Source organism: Pagrus major, chromosome 22 (assembly GCF_040436345.1).
Source record: "Pagrus major chromosome 22, Pma_NU_1.0".
In the NCBI taxonomy this organism is placed as follows: Eukaryota; Metazoa; Chordata; class Actinopteri; order Spariformes; family Sparidae; genus Pagrus; species Pagrus major.
The window spans coordinates 8554528-8574815 of NC_133236.1; the positions used below are offsets into that span (position 1 = coordinate 8554528).

General features: G+C 40.2%; 1 protein-coding gene across 1 annotated transcript in view; it reads left to right on the top strand.

Moving 5' to 3' along the window:
- The window catches only part of col12a1b (collagen, type XII, alpha 1b), a 154877-nt gene that overhangs the window by 109287 nt on the left and 25302 nt on the right, over positions 1 to 20288 (top strand). The window contains exons 40-49 of the mRNA XM_073492726.1: positions 3333 to 3478; positions 4243 to 4317; positions 6543 to 6682; positions 7689 to 7812; positions 7902 to 8045; positions 8162 to 8326; positions 8422 to 8460; positions 8562 to 8700; positions 11797 to 11939; positions 12867 to 12976. Of these exons, the coding sequence (XP_073348827.1) occupies positions 3333 to 3478; positions 4243 to 4317; positions 6543 to 6682; positions 7689 to 7812; positions 7902 to 8045; positions 8162 to 8326; positions 8422 to 8460; positions 8562 to 8700; positions 11797 to 11939; positions 12867 to 12976 (1225 nt within the window). The remainder of the gene's footprint in view (positions 1 to 3332; positions 3479 to 4242; positions 4318 to 6542; positions 6683 to 7688; positions 7813 to 7901; positions 8046 to 8161; positions 8327 to 8421; positions 8461 to 8561; positions 8701 to 11796; positions 11940 to 12866; positions 12977 to 20288) is intronic.

Genomic DNA, 20288 nt, shown 5'->3' on the forward strand with positions numbered 1-20288 from the left:
TTAATTCCACTTTGATAGATTACAGGAACCTGGACAGCCCCTAAAATTTCTTGTAAAGCATTTCATCAACTGTCCCTACCAATACTTCGGCCTACTGTAGACATATCAGATTCATCTGTGCACCTGATGATGGTGGTGCGGTCCACTTTAGCAGTTAGATCTTGATCGGGGGTGACTTGTTTGAGGTGATACATGCTGTAATGTTTGCAGATGTATCTCCACATGATGTAATCTCTGCCTCCATGGATGCTACAGATCTGTCACAGCGTTAAGCAGACTGTGAAGGGATCACATCTCAGACTCTGTTTATCTTCAGGCCTCCTCTTTGTGATTATTACTCGAAGCAGGATGCAAGTTTTGGCCTGGATTGGAAGTGTCCGACCACCAAACTTTAATTGTGTCTCAGTCTGCAAGGATCACATCCTTTTCAATTACTGCAGGGTCTTTGAGTCCCATCTGGTTTGTATTCGCACACTGACACGGGTTAGCAGTTAAAGAGCAGGAAAAACCAGGAATGGAGCCTCCATCTTTGAATATCTATATGGTAGTTATTAGCCGTTTGGGATGCCAGAACAAATAGCATGAGACAGATGGCGGGTAAACCACCAACGGTGGATGAGTGAGAATCTGAAGCAGCAGACGTTCCTCTCAAGTCAACAAACCAGTCAACTGTTTGTTCTCAAATGGAAATGCAAACAGCGGTTGGAGACGGTGGTGAGATGAGTAAGTGGAAAAACTGTGAGCAGAGGTCTTTTCCACTGATATCTCCTCCAGAGTTTAAATCCATGGAAACACTGGTGAGAAGAAGAACACGTGGCTGCCAGTTTGTAAGACTCAGACTGATGTGATATGCAGCTGAGATGTCTCAGGGATTAGATTTTGTCAACACCACTCTCTGTATCATCAATCTTGAGCGATGAGGGCCACTGTTTTGGAGTGTGTGTTTTCCAAAAAACGATTTATATGATGTGACTTCGATCATAACTTGTTGATATTACAGAGCTCATTCTCAAAGTGTTGCATCACCACCGAGCTGCTGGGTTCTGTCATGTGACACAGAATGATGAAATCCTGCTAACTTTAGGACACTTCAGGACACTGAGGAGTAGCGATCATCATCCGTGGCAGCTGTCTCTGCAATAAACAAGCTTTGTTTGTTTGTGCTTAACCAGAACGCAGAGTGTAAATAGGAAACCCTGTTATCAATAAATCCCTGACCAGCCATGCAGAGTGTAAACATTTCACTGGGGCTGTCAGTTGTTGGATTTATTCATCACACAGACGTTGAGATGGATGAGAGCTTTTGTAGAATTTAAGCAGCATTAACTGATCTTTTATTTTCCTTCTTTAGTAACAAAACAGAAGATACAGAGACACAGACAGAACTACAAATTCAAAAGTCCAAAGGGTCAAAAATACTTGCTCGTAACGGACACACATGTAGTGACATTTTCACCATAGACAAAAGTAAGGTCGTTTTAACTTTTAAACAAGAGTAAGAGAAGTGCTTCTCAACTCATCAGACAAGACAAATCGAAAAGCAATTCGGAGACACAACTTGGTGTTGAAAAAATATATATGAGTCACATATATACACATAATTTTCTCCAAAGTTAGAATATTTTTGATATTTCAGTATTTGTTCTTTTTGTCTGAGCTCTCTACTGGTTGGAATTGACTGGAGGAGAAATGCAACTGTTCACTTAAAGTTTTGTTTTAAAGAAGTATTTCACCACAGGAAATATGGAACTTGCCTGAAACAGGGCTGTCTATGACATTTGTGATACATAATGAGAGAATGAGAATGAGAGAAAGGGGCTGTGGTATTCCCTTTTTGCTCAGAATGTAGAAAACCTACAAAAACCAGAATGCATAGATTTCCTCTATTGCAGCTAAACAGTATATGATTTGTGTGATTTTGTGTTACCATTGTTCAGTTGCATACGCATTCAAAATTGTAGTGATACAAAGCTGGTTGAAAAGAAATGAAGTTCCTGTTTAAATGTTTCAGGGAAACCCTGAAGATTTAAAACCTAGTTGTCCTTATTCTTCATAAAATAAACCAAGTGTTTCTCAATAAATCTAAAAATCCAAACATATAGACTTTAGGAACACAGAAACGGTAAAATGCTATAAAATAAAAACTTTTTACATCATTTGTGAAGCAGAAATACAGGCTGAAGTTGCCAACATTATCAGCCAGCAGGCCCAGTTGTTAGTTATAAAATCCAGAAATGTTCCCCAACTGGGGAAGTAATTATCAATGCTATAACACCCCTGGAGATGCATATAATGATTAAATATTTTAGCTTTCAACACTTAGATTAATCTCTCATGCTGATTCAGGGCTAAAAGAGTATATAAAACCCATTGGGTGTGGTTTACAAGGCCAGCCATCCGGGACGAACTCTGGAGCTCCTCAGTGGCTTCAGTGACAATACATGAGTCAGCTGTTCCCTTTGAGTGTGATCAAGCCGATCGATGAGTCCCATGAAAATGTTTAAATGAACAATAAGGGATCAGCTAAGGTGTCTTGTTTTTAGTACAAGTACTGCTAGCAAGCCTTCATTGGCTTACTGTTTTTGATTTGGTACAAAAGTAACAGTTTGTTTAGAAAATCCAAGCAGAAGTAAAAATGAAAAATAAAAGAAATTGAGTCTGCACACTATATAAGCTCCCAGAAACATTTCTTACCTCCATTTGTGATGCATCATACATAGGCCTTAATAAATGTGGAAGTATGGGAGTATAACCTCATGTGCAGACTTGATTTTTGTATTTTTCAAACTTTCTATTTATCTACCCAAAATCAGTAACATCACTTGCTCAAAGATGGTTTCCCTTGAAAGTTCGAGCAAATACTTAACAACCAGTCAAAAGTGGAGAGAGAGGAGCATCTTCCACTTTGATAGAACATCTTTGACTTAATTAAGTGGCTGTGCATGCTCACAAAGTGTGAAATAGTGTTTGGATGACAGATTTTCATATGTTGAGCGTAATGTAAAATATTTAACCTAACCATTTAAAAAGTGCTATTTTATTCAGAACAATCCAGATAATCCAAACAGCTGAACAGCAACAACAAAGTGTTCATAAACAGAAACATCCACGCATACATGCACATAAATACACACATATAAACATTCATACTGTGCAACTATGATGTGTACATTTAAGAAAGGGTTTGACCGAAAAGGAATGTCTTCAAATAAACAAAGTGTCGGAGGAAGTCAAAGATCAGCAGAAAAAGTGTCCCATTGCTTCTGATGAAGCTTTTACTCTTACAATTTGTGAGTTAAAATCTTCATGTTTCCTTCGTCTGCAGCCTCCAGTAAAGGACAGCATGAGATCACCATCCCTGCTGGACTGCCTCAGTACTGCTTTGATGGACTTTCTCCTGACGCTCTGTACACTGCCACCGTCTTCGTTCAGACCCCGAATCTGGAAGGTCCAGGAGTCAGCACCAAGGAGAGAACATGTGAGTGCTGCAACTGGAAGTAAAGTTGTTGTCATTTGAATCTTCACCAACTGAATATAACTGTTCAGACTGGAGAGAGAAGGTGCATTAAAACTGTTCGTAGCTAAACACAAGTCTGCCTAATTGTAGGAGAAGTCATGTTTGCTGTGAAATCTCAGACACCAATGATCCAACCCAGTGAGATCACTATTTAAATGACACTACAGGAGATGTATGTGCTGTATAATGCAGGATAAACAACATCTGAAATCAATGAAAATTTGCATTTGTTTTTATATACAAATGCAAACACAAATGGCAGATTATTTTATCTTGATTGTTATATTTTTCTCATCACATAGAGCAGTGTATATATATTTATGTTTTCGTATCAAACATTTAATCAAACTCAGACTGGACATGTTTAAGTTATCACACACACACATATATGCTGTTGTAAGTTTTCAGATGCAGTGAGGTGTTTATGTTCTGAGTGTTGTTTAACATAAACCTTCACATCACTGATGGAACAACAGAATAAAATCCCCTCCAGAACCTGGCACCTCAGATTTATAAAAAGATGATGAACAGGCTCTGTGTTTCCAACAGACTCAGTCAAACTGTGACGTGTCTGAATGTGTCTGAGATGTGGAGCATGACTCAGTGACATCACCTCACAGGACTGATCCAAAACAATGACTTCATCATATGACATGTTTACTGTTGTTCGGTATTTATTACAAATATGTTGATGACAATTTTGTAACTGTTTGTGTTTCTCACAGTGGTGAAGCCAACTCCAGTTCCAACACTCCCACCAACACCAACACCTCCACCCACCATCCCCCCAGCATGGGCAGGTAAGTGTCTCATGGAACATGCTACAGCATACTGATGTTTGCTTTTGGTTTCATGACAGCGCCCCCTGTCTGTGAATATACCACTCAAAATGTAATTGTTTTTCTCTCTGTGCAGACAGCCAATCAAATCATGATATTTTTAAACTTCACTGTATAAAGTGGCAAAGTCGTGGTTCTTGGAAGCCGACTACATAAAAGAAACATCAGACATTCTAGTTTTTGTCTGCTTATCATCTGTAAACATGCACTTTGTCTGTGAACAAGTGACTAAACAGTTAAACATAACAAACTCCAAGAACAAGCACACCGTTAACGTCAGTTTGCAGCAAGGAAGTGAACAGTCTTTGAAGCCAATCTGACATTGTGGCCAAACTGTGTAATTACAAAGTCATGTGTCGCACAGGGACTCAAAAAGACATTTTCCCATGAGTTTACATTGTGAAGGAAGAGTCACTACACCCTTGAAATGACTTGTTTCACTATAACAACTGGATCATTCAGTCCGATATCATTTGGAAAGAGCCACACGATTATATCATTTTATCCCTATTCAAATTAGCAAAGGGCTAAACCGAAAGTTAACCAGCTTGACTGGTGGAAGTCTCTAGTGCGCACGCTCTATGGGCCCCACAATGCTGAAGATCTAATTCATACCCAGGAGTTTTTTGGCTTCCTGCGCCACTGAGCAGCTTCCATAGGAAATGAGCTATGTTTCGCCTGTGATGCTGTATCCAGTTCTCATTAAACGTCCATGGTTTGCAGGCTAGATAGCTAAATAGTCAGCTGCAGCACAGTGAACTTCTTAAGAACCTGCCTGCGAAGTCAGCAAGTTTAAACGCATCACCATTATGACATCCAAATTTGTGCTTTTGACTGACACCACAACATCAACAGTGCTGACCTTTGAGGAAAAAATAAAGCTGGAGAGTCCAAAATGAAGGAATCCGCCTTCGTAGTTTTATTTAACCCGTTACACAAGAGCCACGGTTTGCAGCCATGAAACAGTCATACGGATATGTCTTTTGTTTAAACTGTGTGAAGTTATTGTCTTAGCTGTTTGCAACAGGGCTAACTAGCTGGCTAATCGATTATTTACTGATTTATTTACTAGTTAAATGAGACTTAGCATGCTGGGTAGCTTAGAGAGTGCTTCCCACTGCAGTAATTCCTTTTTGAATGAAATTATATACAACAGAACAATACAAGGACTGTGACTGACGAGTGCTAGCATGATCTCGGCTGGCTAGTGTGTTAGTAGTTAAAAGACTTCCTGTTCTCCCTTTCAACAATAATAAAATATTAACAATAGATATAAAAGTCACATGATTTTTCCTGCAAAAAGGGGTGACTAATTCTCATTTCAGATGTAAACAGAATCTTTATTCAGATGTAATAAAGGGTTTGCTGCTTCAGTGCAAGCTAAAGTAAGTGGAGAAGTGAATTGAGCAAGTTGAGCATCCTCTCAGGACTCATTATGCTGCAGTGACACATTCGCTGTCCCAAAGGTCCTAAACAGTCTTTGAGGAAAACATGGATCATCTCAGGACTGAATGGATCGATTATTTTCATTCAAGTTCAGCTCTGATTGGAAACTCCTCAATGCGGCGTCTTGGCCTCGGCGGCGGTTTGAGCGCTGAGTCCTTCTGGATCCGACTCGTGCCAGCAGTGGATTAATAGCCGCCACATGTGCTGCTGGCCCTGCGGGGCGCATGAAGGGGGAACACGGCCGTTAAGAACCAACAACTTAGGTGTTGAAAAAGGAAGACAGAGCAGTCCAAAGAATCTGTTTGTGTCGATGGTTTTTGTGTAAAACTTGTTTATAAATCTCTGAATGTGAGGAAAGCAGAGAGGAGATTACAAAGCACGCTGCATCACATAAGGCAAAGATTATTCGAAGCTTTCTGCCCGATTCGTTTTGGTCTGAGAGGAACCCATTAACAAGAGCTCACTTTCAACCCTTCTGGTAACCAAATGTTGCTTGTTTTGTGTTGCCAGTATTTTTTTTAATCGGTGAAACCCATAATTACTATACATGTCCTCATCTCGTCATTTTTCTCAATCGTTTAGTTTGTTGCACGCTTTTCAGCTGACTTTCTTAATGCACTCCAGCTCTCAAACCATGATTATGCCGTGTGATGATGCCATTTTCTCTGCTGGTGTTTGTGATGCTGCCCTGAGGTCTGGCTCGTGGACTCAAAAGTTCCATCTCGTTTTCTTTCCTTCAGTGTGCAAAGGTGCCAAAGCAGATGTGGTGTTCCTCATCGACGGCTCCTGGAGTATCGGCGAAGAGAGCTTCACCAAAGTCGTGCACTTCGTCTCCGGCATGATCGGTGCCTTTGATGTGATTGGTCCCTCAGGAATGCAGGTTTGTATTAAAAACACTGATCCATTAGCAAAACAGTGATGTGTTCTGACATCATGCTGCAAATGTTTTGTTTTTATGTACACAATGAACACATCCTGGTAAAAGACAGTAATAAAGCTCAGTCGATGTGCAGGAGAGGAAGGAACCAAGGGGCTCATTAAAGTCCTTCCCAGTACAAATATAAAGATTAAATCAAGGCTAATCATGAACATCCAACAACAAGAAAGCCCTAGCAAGAATAACACAGCAGGTAAACGAAACATAAAAAGGGAACTTATAAATAGGAACAAATGAGAGGATGAGTAAAGAAAATGAAATGAAAGGTTTTTAACCCTGTCGATAATGTTTTTCCACTGTGTCCTGCAGAAATATAATTAAGTAGCTGACTTCAAACTGTTCTTTTGACTTCTATAGTTAATAGTCTGTTGATGCCAAACCATACAAGAGTAAAGTAATTTGAAGTCCGTCCAATTATAATACATAAACTTAGATCACAAGAGTGGTGGATAAGTGGATTTCTTTGTCAATATCAAGAAATCGTCAGTTTTTATCATCTTTCTACAAATAATTTCAGTGTGGACAATGAGAACACTTCACGCACTTAGTCTTGGTTATCACATAAATATATACTGCATTTTGTTTATATTGTATTTTGTTGTATTTCTGTCTTTCTGTATGTCTCTTATTTACTTTTTTAAATATTTTACCCTTTTCTCTGTAGTGAAAAGTAATTCTTGTACTGATACTTCTGTCCACTCTGTGTAAAAGACACCTGTTGAATGTTTCCTCTGTTACTTTTCCTCATGTTTCTCCTTTGTTTTCTCTGATAAAGTCATCTTTTGTGTGTTTTTTTCCCCCTTTAAAATCAAGTGTTTTTAAGTTTACAGGTTGTCCTGTTCTGTACTGCTGGTAAAGCCTTGTGGGACAAATTGTGATTTAGAGCTTTACATGTAACCGTACTCGACCTGACTTGTTGCTAATGTCAGTGATGTGACTTTCCCAACAGGTGTCATTTGTGCAGTACAGCGATGACGCAAAGACAGAGTTCAGGCTGAATGCTTATCGAGACAAAGGCATCGCCATGTCTGCTCTTCATCACATCCGCTACAGAGGAGGAAACACCAAGACAGGTTCAGTCACACACCACATGACACAGTGACAAAGACAGTCAGCAAGTCGACCAGTTGTTTTTCTGACACAGTTTGTCTCTGTTGAACAGGAGTGGCTCTCAAACACACCTATGAGAAGGCCTTTTCTATTGAAAATGGAATGAGGAGGAACGTCCCCAGGGTGGTCGTGGCGATCACTGACGGACGCTCTCAGGACGAAGTGAAGAAGAACGCTGCCAAGCTGCAGCACGCAGGTAACCAGAATCAAACGTGCTAAAACGATCCAGAATATACTACAGTATCATAGGAAAAAAAAAATCCTGGATTTCTGTTGGTTTGTATTCTGACTGTTTGTGTGTCCGGTCTTCAGGTTACAGTGTTTTTTCCATCGGTGTTGCTGATGTGGATTTCGTGGAGTTGCAGGAGATCGGTAGCAAACCCAGCGAGAGACACGTCTTCGTTGTGGACGACTTTGATGCTTTCGACACCATCAAAGAAAACCTGATTACCTTCATTTGTGAAACGGCAACATCAAGTAAGTTTGCACGATATCTACTGCAGAAAAATCAGTCAGAAATTTCTGAATTTTGTGGTAAAATGCCATAAATTTCCTTCTTTCTTTTTCTGCAGCGTGTCCCTTGATTTTCCTGAATGGATTCACTTCACCTGGTAAATACAAACAATGACACTGGAGGCTATTTTGGAGAAACACTGAAATTCATTGTTTACAAAAGACTAAAAATGTGTCCTCCTGATCTGTTGTGTTTCAGGCTTCAGGATGCTGGAGGCGTTCAACCTGACAGAGAAGACCTACAGCTACGTTAAAGGCGTCTCCATGGAGACGGGCTCCTTCAACAGCTACACAGCGTACAGACTCCACAAGAACGCCTTCTTAAATCAGCCCACAACGTGAGTCTGACATCATGTTACTTTGATTTAGTTTTGTCTGTTGTTTGGTTGACCAACCCCATGGTGATTTCTTGGTCACCATTCCCTTTTGGGAATGTTTTTACAGGACCAACCTTCTCATAGTCAAATGCTGAGATGTTACAATCACCCATTACAGAAGAGGGTTTTTTATCTATCTTAGAACAGAAAAGCTAAATATAGTGCTTCAGCTTTTCAGAGAGGAAAATACATTGTCTGTTGGATACTAGTGGAAAAGTGTGAGGTTTTTCTCCTTTTGGAGCAACACAAAGAAGGGGTTCTTCAATTTCTGTGTTTATCAGACACCCTTTGAATGATTCATTGATTTATTCTTAATTTGTATTTTATTCTTAATTTATTATCTATCATTTTGTGGTTGGTAGTATGAGACACCTTTTATAAGAGAGGCGACAAACCACTGAAATCATTTTGAACAGAGCAGTCCATAACATTAGAGGTGGTAGTTGTTCGCATACCCCTTTCCCACCTGCTTTATCAGCTGAACCGTGAAACGTATCAGCTAATCGCGTCGTTGCACAGACCTGAGCGCACAGTTTCAAACTATTTGGTGGCAGGAAGGAGCTGGTACAGACGGAGTTTGAATAAACATGAAAGAGGAGAATATCACACTAATGAACATTAAAAGACATTAAACTCTGATTTGTTTAAGGGCTCTGGTGTGCTGAGCTGATGGCGTCACGTAGCAGAACTTTGGATTGAACTGTAAAAGAAGTTGGTGTTGTGAAACTATGCACATGTGTAGTAGAAGTATAAGTGAGGAAAAAACATTTAAACCTAATTTTAGGGCAAAGTCACCAATATTTTGCAGTTTACATTAGATTTGACTGGTAATCTCTCTACTTGTAGTTTTTATGCCTCAGTGAGCATTAAATGGCTCTCTCCCCATTCATTTAGATAGGAGCCTGGTCTTGTTAGCCGAAAGTAACTGCCTGGGGATGTTGCCAAGATGGCCGCCGCATCAAGAGACTTCCCTGATGGGACTTTAGTAGGAAGATGGTGAAATGCACAAAATTCACATAATCAGTCATTGTGTTGTTGAGGATAACAATGCAAAACCAGTTTAATAGTCCCCTAGTGACAGTGTTCTCGGAGATTAGAACACTTAAACACCAAACACGTTTTGTTCTTGACACCTTCAAAGAAAAGTTTGTAGACCCGAACCTCTAAACTCTGCTTGGACAAAAATTCACAGCTGAGTTCAACCAACTTTCTCTCCCGGAGCTTCCCCATGACTCTGCATTTTTTATCTTTTGAACATTTCCAAGTTGTTCATGTCACTATGATGAAGCGTCCCGCCCAGCTGAGTCCAGACTGTTGGAGCTCATTCTCTTCACTAACTGGGTCAGTGGATTTACGATGCTCGGTGAGGTCAGAGTGCAGCCTGCCTTTGAACCAGTGTTTCAATCCGCTCTGAAGCTGTTTCACACAACAAGCCTCTGTCAGGCCACTGAGTGCAAACCCAACCACAAACTAGACTGTTAACACTGGCCGCCACCCAACACAGGCGGTCCATATCCAGAATATCACATGCAACAGTAAAGTGGTGGAAAACAGCTTGAGTTCTGACTGTTTACCAAGTTCGACTCTCCAGAATGTGTAGTGACATCAGAGGGACAAATGAGAAACATCCTGCTCTGATGTCGTAGCAGAGCCAGCGGTGGAAACATTATTAAAATCCTTTCCTCATGTAGAAGCTGGTGAAAAACATTTTATTACAAGTAAAAAAGTCTTAGCAGATATTGTATGGTATTCTCATTGTAGAGAATCTTTCCTTTTTATATTACTGGTGTGTCAAAATATCAGTATTGATCATCAAGCATCCCATGAAAGGCAGGTAAAGTAATGTAAGTTAAGTATGTAAATTAATTTAGTTGTTGAGGTTCAAAGTTCACCTCTTAAAGGCCAACACGGACCCTCTAAAGATGTCTTCAAACCTACAGTTTGTTTCTGAATGAGTGGATGAGATGGTAAATGGTTGTATTTTCATATTTAGTTTGGTGTCTTTTCACACAGAAAAAAATCAAGTGAACCGAAATGCCTCATCTGTATTGCAGGTGTGCAAAGTAGGGCTGCAACTAACAATTGTTTTCAGTCATTTTCCATTAATTTGCAGATTATTTTCTCAATTACTCGATCAATCTTTTAGTCTACAAGGTGAAGTGATGTCTTTGAATTGCCCTTTTTGTCTGAGCAACAGTTCAAAACCTGAAAATTCTTAATTTACGTTCATAAGTGACAAAAAAAGCAGCAAATCCTAACATTTAAGAAGCTGGAATCAGCAAAAGTTTGTGATTTTTGCTTGAGAAATGACTGAAACAATTAATTAATTACATATTAGATAACTACTTTTCTTTCAAAAGACTAATCAATTAATCGTTTAATCTTTGCGGCTCTAGAGTTCGCCTGACAGTTGTAGAGGGCAAACCAAGTCCACTTTCTCTAAAGATTTTGGTGCGATCTTTTGTTATTGCACCAGACTGCTGTGTTGAGATCTGAACAAACTAAATGTTCAACTGTGTTAAGTTTCTACACTGTATGCTTTGTATTGCAAAATGTAATGTCAACTGAATAATGACATCATCACAGTTTAGAGTGGTTCCCTATAAACTTCACATTCACTCTGCCACTCAGCTAGGCAGCTTTTAGAGACAAAATGAATGATAAAACTCACATTTTGTTGCTCTGAGGAAAACGGAAAGTTATCAGGTTGTCCTTGCAACAGCGACGCCGACAATAATAACACTTGGAAATGGTTTAATGTGTCATCTGTCATTTTTTCCAATGAGTCTCACCTGGTGTCCCTTCCTTTCTCTTTACCCTCTGTCACCTCTCATATATCATTTTACTGCTTTTCATACTTGAGATTTGATTTCTTCCCTTTGCATTTTTATTTGGAACAAACCCTCAGATCTCTGAACATGACCATGGACACCCTTTGTATGCAGCTGATCCACCTTGTACCTGTTGTACTCTAACCTGCTCTGGATAGGAGTGACATGTAAACCCTGTCATATCGACGTAGATCTAACATGTCGTCTGATTTTGTCTCATGAACAGAGACATTCACCCTGACGGTCTTCCTCACGCTTACACCATCATCCTGATGTTCCGTCTCCTGCCTGACTCACCCACCGAGGCCTTCGACATCTGGCAGGTGTCAACCAGCGATCACAAGCCGGAGACCGGCGTCACTCTAGACCGTAAATATCTCCTCTGTTCTTATCCACTGTTGTGTGTGTTGTTAGAGGAGGGTACTGGCTTAGTAATGTGTGAGGAGATGTGGAGCAGCTGGGCCTCATTGTGTCGTATCTGCTCATGAACAGAGTTGAGTGGGGTGTAATGAACCGGCTGTGTCCTCGGGCTGCTTTGGTCTCGGTTGATAACCAAGCTGACTCCTTTAACCACAAAACTCTCGTGTCATCAAGCGCTCAGCTGGCTCTCGTAAAGCCTCAGATTCAGTCTGCTGGGTTTCAATAGAAATCCTCCAGTGATGATGAGTTGTTCTGGTTCTTGAATAACGACCTCTGGACGACACTGAGGTTCAGATCCTCTACAGGGAGAAACAAACTGCATGAGTTATAGTTTGACAATTTGGGAAATATGCTTATTGACCTTTTGGTGGAAAGTTGGATGAGAAGAAGCCAAAGGTAACTTGCTAGCTTGCTAGCTCATCCTGTTTCTAGTCAGTGATGCATGGAATTGGTAGACTCTGTGAATTGTTTTTAGGCTCAATAAACAGAGAAATATTTCACCGGAATTTTCCAGGAGAAGTGTAAGTGAAAATTTTCAAAAACACTTAAAGATAGCAGTTGCCAGACTGTCAGTGGTGACCTGTGCAGAACGTCCATCACTGTGAAATTCAGTCAAAGTGGCCAAATCAGACCTTGTCAACAAATCAGGACATATTGGATTTAGATATTGGCTTAAAGTGACCAAATCAGAATGTGCAAAGTGTGCAACTGTGTTGGAATGTGTCTGAACTGATTTCAATTTCCCGCAAGCCAGAGATGCAAGTTTGGTGTTTTTGATGTTGGCAAACTTCTGGAAGAACTGGAAGAAAGGCAGGAACATGAAAACAAAAAATGGAGATCGATTTGTAACATCTTTTGTTTTGTCTCTCTGCTCAGCCTCCAGCCAGACAGTGTCCTTCTACAACAAAGACGAGCGCGGTGAGATCCAGAGGGTCACGTTCGACAATGATCAAGTGAAGAGAATCTTCCACGGGAGCTTCCACAAGGTAAGAAGTCGTTTATATGAGCTGGATTAATGGCAAAGATTATAGGACACTTGAGACAGAAGTGACAAACCTTCAGGCTTCATTCATCGTGCAGAAAAGATGCTGAGACTGCAGACTAAACACACAGGAGGGATGGTAAAGGTTAAAAATGTTTCCAGATTTGTTTAAGGCAGCAGTGTTAGAAGTCCATGTGGATATTTAGGTTTTGGACTGAAAGTCAAATATGTTTTTAATGGTTGGATTATATAACATTCTGAGAGTTGCATTATATAACATTTCTTTAGCTCTTGGCGTGACCGGGCATGACACATCAATCGAATCGCTCGTCTTTGTTCTCGCTGGACGTCCTCAGGTCATACAGACACTGCAGATGCCTGAGATTCCAAATGTGTTGTATATTACAGTCGGAGCACCTCACATGCAACTACAGACGTGTTCCTGAAACGTTACGAGGGCTCCGACAAACAGATGGTCCTCTGCAGGTTGTAAAACGCAGTATGTAAAGTGAGGCTGAGTTTTATTTAGAATGATTACATACAGATCAGACTGTCTAATGGACTGATGGAGGCAGACATCTGCATCTTCTGAATGTTATTAAATGATCAATAGACAGTCTGAGTCATGTTGAAGTGGTTTGGTTTAAATATCCAGCCAGAGGTGGAGCGATGGAGAGTAATGCTGCTTATTTATTATGTTAAATCGAAGAGTTAAGAGTCTCTCTACAAATTGCAAGTTCATTAGTGGCTCCAGTTTGTGTTTCTCATGTAATCATCATTTTATACATTACAGGATTACATTTGAGTTTTAGTTCTCAACTACTCTTAAAACCAAACTTTGGAAGACTTGACAGGTTATTTGATAGGTTATTTTTAGTTCATTTTGCAAGATAAAACTAATTTACTTGTGACCCAAAAGTGTCATGAACCGCCTAGGAAAAAAGAGAAATGTAACTCTTTTGATGGTCAGACTCTCATGATGAATTTGGACGTAAAGGTTTAAGGATTGGCTGCAATGTTGGGAGCTTTAGAGACAGGAAACCAGCAGGTTGAAGGTTTGAGGTGTATATTTTGTCTTGCAATGTACCTGGATAAGTTTTAGGTCAGGGAATATTTTTTGAAAATGACACAACACACAGCAACCTAAAAGATGACTGTAATCTCAATACAATCTATCGATATGTTAATTGTAAATCTTTAACTTTTTCAAGTACCCAAAGTCTGTGAGGGTTAGACACTGAAATAAATAAGCAGTATGACACTAGAGGGTGAGCTTTACCATCATTATTGGCATGTTTGTGATGTGGGCTAGCATCACTTAGGCATCGTAAGCATCAGTGAAGTGTAAAATTGCTATTATAAGACGGTTCAAATCAAAATGTAATCATTGTAATCAAATGTAATCAAATAGCAATTTATAAACACAACACTGCTTAGTTGTTTTAACGAAGATATCTGCGGAAGAAAACTAATTTTTCCACGGACAAATTGAGCCACTACGTTTGAGAACTTCACATGTATTTTTTAAGTAATATGTTAAGTAATGAGCTCGATGTGCTGTCATGCTGATTTGATTGTGCTCTAAAAGTCCAATCACATTCCTTTGTCACAACTACTTGTTGTCTATTATGTTATTTATCTCTCATTTATATTTGGGAGGAGACGATATCATTTGCTGTGTCATAAAGAGCACCAGATATCTCACTTCCAGCTGCATATGTGTCTGTTTTAGGAATAAAGTTCCATCTTGTGAAATGGGATAAAATTCTTTACTGCGCAGCAAACAGCTCAAACTAATAACAACTTGTGTTTCTGAAGCATTCAGCCAGATCCCAAGGCCTTCCTCAGCAGATGAGGTTTGGTCAGTTGTCATGGGGACGGTTTAGTTGTTATAAAATGGCCAAAAACAGCGGAGCAAACTCTTGTCTGCTGATAAAGGCCATGAGATGTGACTGAAAGCATCTGAAAAATAAAGTCAGTGGACCTTGAGATGAGAATTGTTTGTCTAAAAGGATTTTTTTTTGTTGCAAGCATTTAAAGATTCTTGAGGAATTTCACATTCAGAAAATGTTGCCAACCACCAAGTTTAGTATTTGCTTTATTGTCTATAAGAACAACTCAGCTCAGACAGTATCTGTGACTTTAATTTAAATGTCACTATAAAAGTAAAGTCAACCATTTCATTAGATTTACTAACTTGGGATTAAACTCTCTCTTTCAAGAGGTTCCTGGCTAAAATGGCGGTAAAGATTTATGACACTATCAAACCAAGATCCAACATCAGAAATACAAACTGTGGTTAATGCACCGGCTATAAAACAAAGCGTCTTTTCTTTCTCTCTTCACAAACTTTTCTTTGGCCTGATGACTGACAGACTGCAGTGAAGTTTCAGGACAGTCTCCAGTCAGAGGGAATGTGTTGTATTTAGTGCAGTGGAGCTCAGAGATGTGGTGCTGATAGTAACACTCATTTACATGATGTCCTGCTGGGGGATCAGTGTTGACAGCCCTGCAACAATATCACCAAGTTTCACAGGATCCATAAGCTCTTCTGAGAGGGGTAGACTGTAAAAAATGCACTGCAGTCCCTGCTGGGACGCTCGTCTGGAAAATATTGGGTCACCGCTATTAAACAATTACATCAGAGCAGCTGAGGAGCGCCAGCAGGAAGGCGGAGCTCCTCCTTCACCTCCTCTCAGGAGCAGTTTGGGATGGCAGGCGCTTGGTCTTGCCTCCGTTGCCTCCAGTAGCCGACCGCAGGGGAATTCTTGCTGCGCTGTGGTTTTACCTCCCAGCATGCACACGGTGTCTGCTGCGGGGCGAGACGTCAGTGTCAGCAGCAGGCTGTAAAGTCAGTCTCTCATTGGACAATTTGTAATGATAAAGAAACTGTCAGTGATTTAGACTACCTGCTGTGACAGCTGTTCCCTGATGATACTGATCCTCCAGGCACTTTGAGACATAATTTACTTTTGACGGAGAATATCTTTTCTTCTGCAATTTCCCTTGTCCCTCAGGCAGGAAATATGAAGGTAGTTGTGAAATGTTTGAATTTTTCTTTGACACAAGACATGAAAAGTTCAGCCAGTCAGCTCCAGATTAAATAGAGCTGATGTGTTTGTTTCCGTTGTGAGTTGTGAGTTGTGAGTCTTTGTTTTGGGATTTCTTTGTCCAGTGTGAAAGGGTCATAAATGTCCAAACATCAGCTAACATCCGGTTTTTGTCCTCAATGGGAAAGGGTACATGGGCATTTATTCCCGGGTCAAATGATTCTGCAGTAGTCATGGGTGTTTTTTGGCTCCAGCGATGGAAACACAATACCTGGTGACACCTCTTTAGATGTGTTAAAGGTCCGGACATTGGTGCCTAATATTTATCTTATCTGTCTTTGTTCATGAAGCGACTGAACATTGTCAGTCAGCGCTGAATTTGAAGTAAAAGATGTTTAATTGAAACCACCTTACATTGTCGCTCCATGTCATTACCAGATCAGTACTGAGCATGTGCAGCTCTAAACATAGATGAGAAATAAGCAACATGTCTCACCCTTAGCTACCTCCATCATCAGCTTTGGAAAGAACAGTGTGTTTTTAAAACAAGTTTAACATCTTCTGCATGCAGTCTGATGACAAATATGTTCTGCTGCTTTCTCCTGTTCCTTGTTTTCTGGCGCGTTTGTGACGTTGAATGTGACACACAAGAAAAAAAAAACAGAATGGCAAACTCATCTCTTGGAAAAGGTGTCAGTTGCCTATTTTACTGGGTTTATCCCCATTTAATAAATCTGCATATATCGACTAATTTTGATGTAAAAAGTGGTGTGAGAGTGAGAGTGAAAGAGAAAGTGATACAGAATTGATCCCTGAAGGTGTCTCCTTCCTCCCTCCTCTGTCAGAGAGGTCAGAGGTCAACGTTCGTCATAAACCTGGAAGCTCAGAGTCAAGGACACTGCTGCGGACTGGACACATGCACATCATGAAGGTTAAACCTTTGACTTTCTCACTCTGGATTTTTACTTTTTCTAACATTGAACCCTCGGGTAATAATAAAAGTAACTGGACTGAAGAATCATTTGGTAAAGATTTAAAGGCCTGTCAGTTAGTGGGGCAGCTGACTGAGAGAAACATGAATTAAACCTGACTACAGTCTCCCTGTGAGCTGATGTTTGGGTCGGTTATTGTGCCAGGATTACATCGATGAAAGATGTCAGGGTTCGCCCCATCAACTTGTCTGTAATCCTCTTCCCCTTGGAAACCAGCTGACTCAGCCTTGAAATCCTCCTGCAGATGATTTTACCAGTCAAACACACAGATCTGTTGTGGGTACCTGGAGGTTTCTGAGCATCTCTGTGGTATTAGAGTGAAGATCCTCCCTCTGAGCTCTATGTCAACTATCAACCCTCACTGGTTAATCTGGGCCAACTGCAGAGAAATAAATTAACACTCCTGCCAGCAACTCAGAGATTTAGAGAGTGAAAAAGAGAACACAAAGATGAGAAAAAAAGATGCTCTGACTAACGGGAACATCTTGGAGACATTTGATCAAGAAGGAGATACCCAAACCCTTCTGCTCTCTTTTGCCACTTCATACGACAAAATGGTCAGTCACAGTAGTTTAAACATTAGTCCGTCCCATTTGTTGCTTGTACAGTGCAGACATGAGAACAAAATGCAGAGAAAAAGTCCAAAGCTCCTGGTGGAAGAGAGCCTGAAACTTGTCCCACTGACCTACTGACGTGAGGCCAGAGATGGATTTCCATCTGCAGCAAGGCAGTGTGTTCAACCTCAGCACAGATGACCAGCATCCTCTCATAACAGCCTGTAACTCAAACAGAGCTTCCAGACATCAATATGAATGGTTAAAGGTGCATTCCAAATGTTCCTGTAGAGCCTGTAAAACACAAGTTGCAATCAGGTTCATTTCATTTGAAACACAGATGAAGAAGAAAGTCGCTATCATAAATTAACAATTGGCTTCCAACATAACACAGAGCCCTTTTAATACTTCTATAAAGGTTTAAAATATGTGGGAAATACTGGTTTTTAGATTAGACTTGCAGCAGAACAGTAATAAGTCAAATACACTGAGCATTAGCAAATACGTCCATATTCCCATTTTTTTGTATCTTTACTTTGGCACACTGAACAAATGAGGGCCAAGAAATAGGGAAAAAAATCACTAAATTAGGTCAAATACTAGTGGACTATGATTATGCTGTTACTTGAAACTATCTTTTATCTCTTAAGTGTAAAAGAATGGTATGAACCTAACAAGTTTTCCAGTAATTTACTTAAATTTAAGATTTCCTGACTAATTGAGGCATATATGTCTTGGTCAATTTACGATTATACTGTGAATTCAAAAATAGCAACTAGCAAACTTTTAAAACAAGAAATGTATTCTTGTTTTTCCAAAGCTAGGATTTAAAATCTTTTTTTGTGAAGTAAAAGTTTCAAATTAAATTAAGGCTCAAAAGATTCCCAAAGCTGGAAGCACAGTTTGAAAAATGGATGAGTTCTTTATTTTGGCAGGTTCGATGCTGATATCATCAGGATCAGTCAAAGATCCACAGGAGACGATCCATCAGTTTGTGTTTTACCGGAACAATGTTTCAGAGTTTTCTTTTAAGTCTCAGAGGATTTTCCAGTCTGTTGGCAATACTTTTGGCTCGAACCTGATTGTATTTAAATGATGGCGGATTCGGTTTGAATATATCTGAGCTGTTATTGGAAACTCAGCGTCTCCTGTTAAAGTGTTGAGAGTGACATGCTGCAGCTTCATCAGCACCTGCTGAGTTGTTGAAAGCTGATGAGAATCAGATAAATGCCTGAAAGTGTAAATGGAAACACCGCTGTGCTTCCTCCCGAGGTCTTTCTTGGACGTGTCAGTGTTTCCGCTGTCGGCCTGTGGTCACCTCAACATGCCTCTGAATCTCTGTGGACGCTCTCTGACCACAGACGGCGAGCGGCGGCCAGCCTGTGGCTTTGTAAAGCAACGTTTTCCCTCCTCACAGCTGGACTCATTCTGATCGCCCGCTGCCTCCGAGGGGCCGGCTTCAAGGATAAGTTGTTGTAAAGGCGGCACTCATGGCTTACCACAAAATGACATCATGAGGAGATGTGGCGAGGGAGATGTGAGTAAGGAGAAATGCAATGTGGTCGTGTGGATATGAGGGAGATAAACCCGCTGCTGCCTCAGTTATTTTACAGTTAAGAGTCAAAGTGATGTCAGATGTCCAATGAGATGGAGGGAAGGAATTTTGGGATATTTGGTTTTTAAAACATGATGCGTTTCCAGCAGAAACTGTTTTGGGGAAAATGGAAGGAATCTTTGAGATGTGGCTGAGCAGGATGTCCAAAGGTTTATTTAAAAGTGGCTGGAATTGTTGACATAAAAGCTGCTGGTATGTTGGGATGTTTCAAACTGGTAAATCAGTACAGTACAGGTCCCATTTAGTAGGAAGTGAGATTTCCATGTTCTTTTATTATAAAGCAGGTCTAGCTGCTGTGTGAACACTGAAAGTTTGAAAGAGAAATGCTTAGTCTGTATTCAGAAACGAGCCGTCAGGACTTCTATAAAGTTGTGATGTCACAACTGTCAGGCCGACGCTCCGACCTGTGAGAGCTGACCAATCTTAAAGAGATGGGCACTAAAATAGAGCATTCAGACAGAGGATGAATAGAGGTGCTGCTGCAATGGACAGTATGAGAGAAATAATGTGTTTTTTGAGGTTTAAAACTTCAAAATAAAATGTGAACTTGAAAATTTGCAAAATATAGGACCTTTTAAGTAGATTTGCTTGAGGAGATCCACAGGAAATCATTTGCTACTTTGCTAACTAAGTGAGAATTGTAAAATGACTACTTATACTACGACATCACTTCCTGCATGAGCTTCACAATAAGGGAACTTATATGTAGAAAGAACTTTACTGTGAAACTGGAACATTCATTATTACCTAAAAGGACCAAATCAAGGTTTTTTCTTTCTGTAATGATTGAAATACCTCAGCTCAGCCTATTTGCCAAGATACCAAGAACGGATCCATATCAGTTCCTTGTTTGTCTCCGAATGTAAAATCAGTGTGGAACTGGGATTGCAACGACAAAGTAATGTTAGATTCTATCACATGTTTAACAAATCCAGATAAAGGACACATCTTATTTCAGTAAACTCACTCTGGCAGAACTGTGTAACATCTGTTTTATTTAATGAGGACCAAGAAGAAACAAAGACAGGATGCAATTAAACTTATTAAGAGTTATTAAGTGAAGCCTTTTTGCCTCAGCTGATCCAACACCTGTGATCTTATCCCT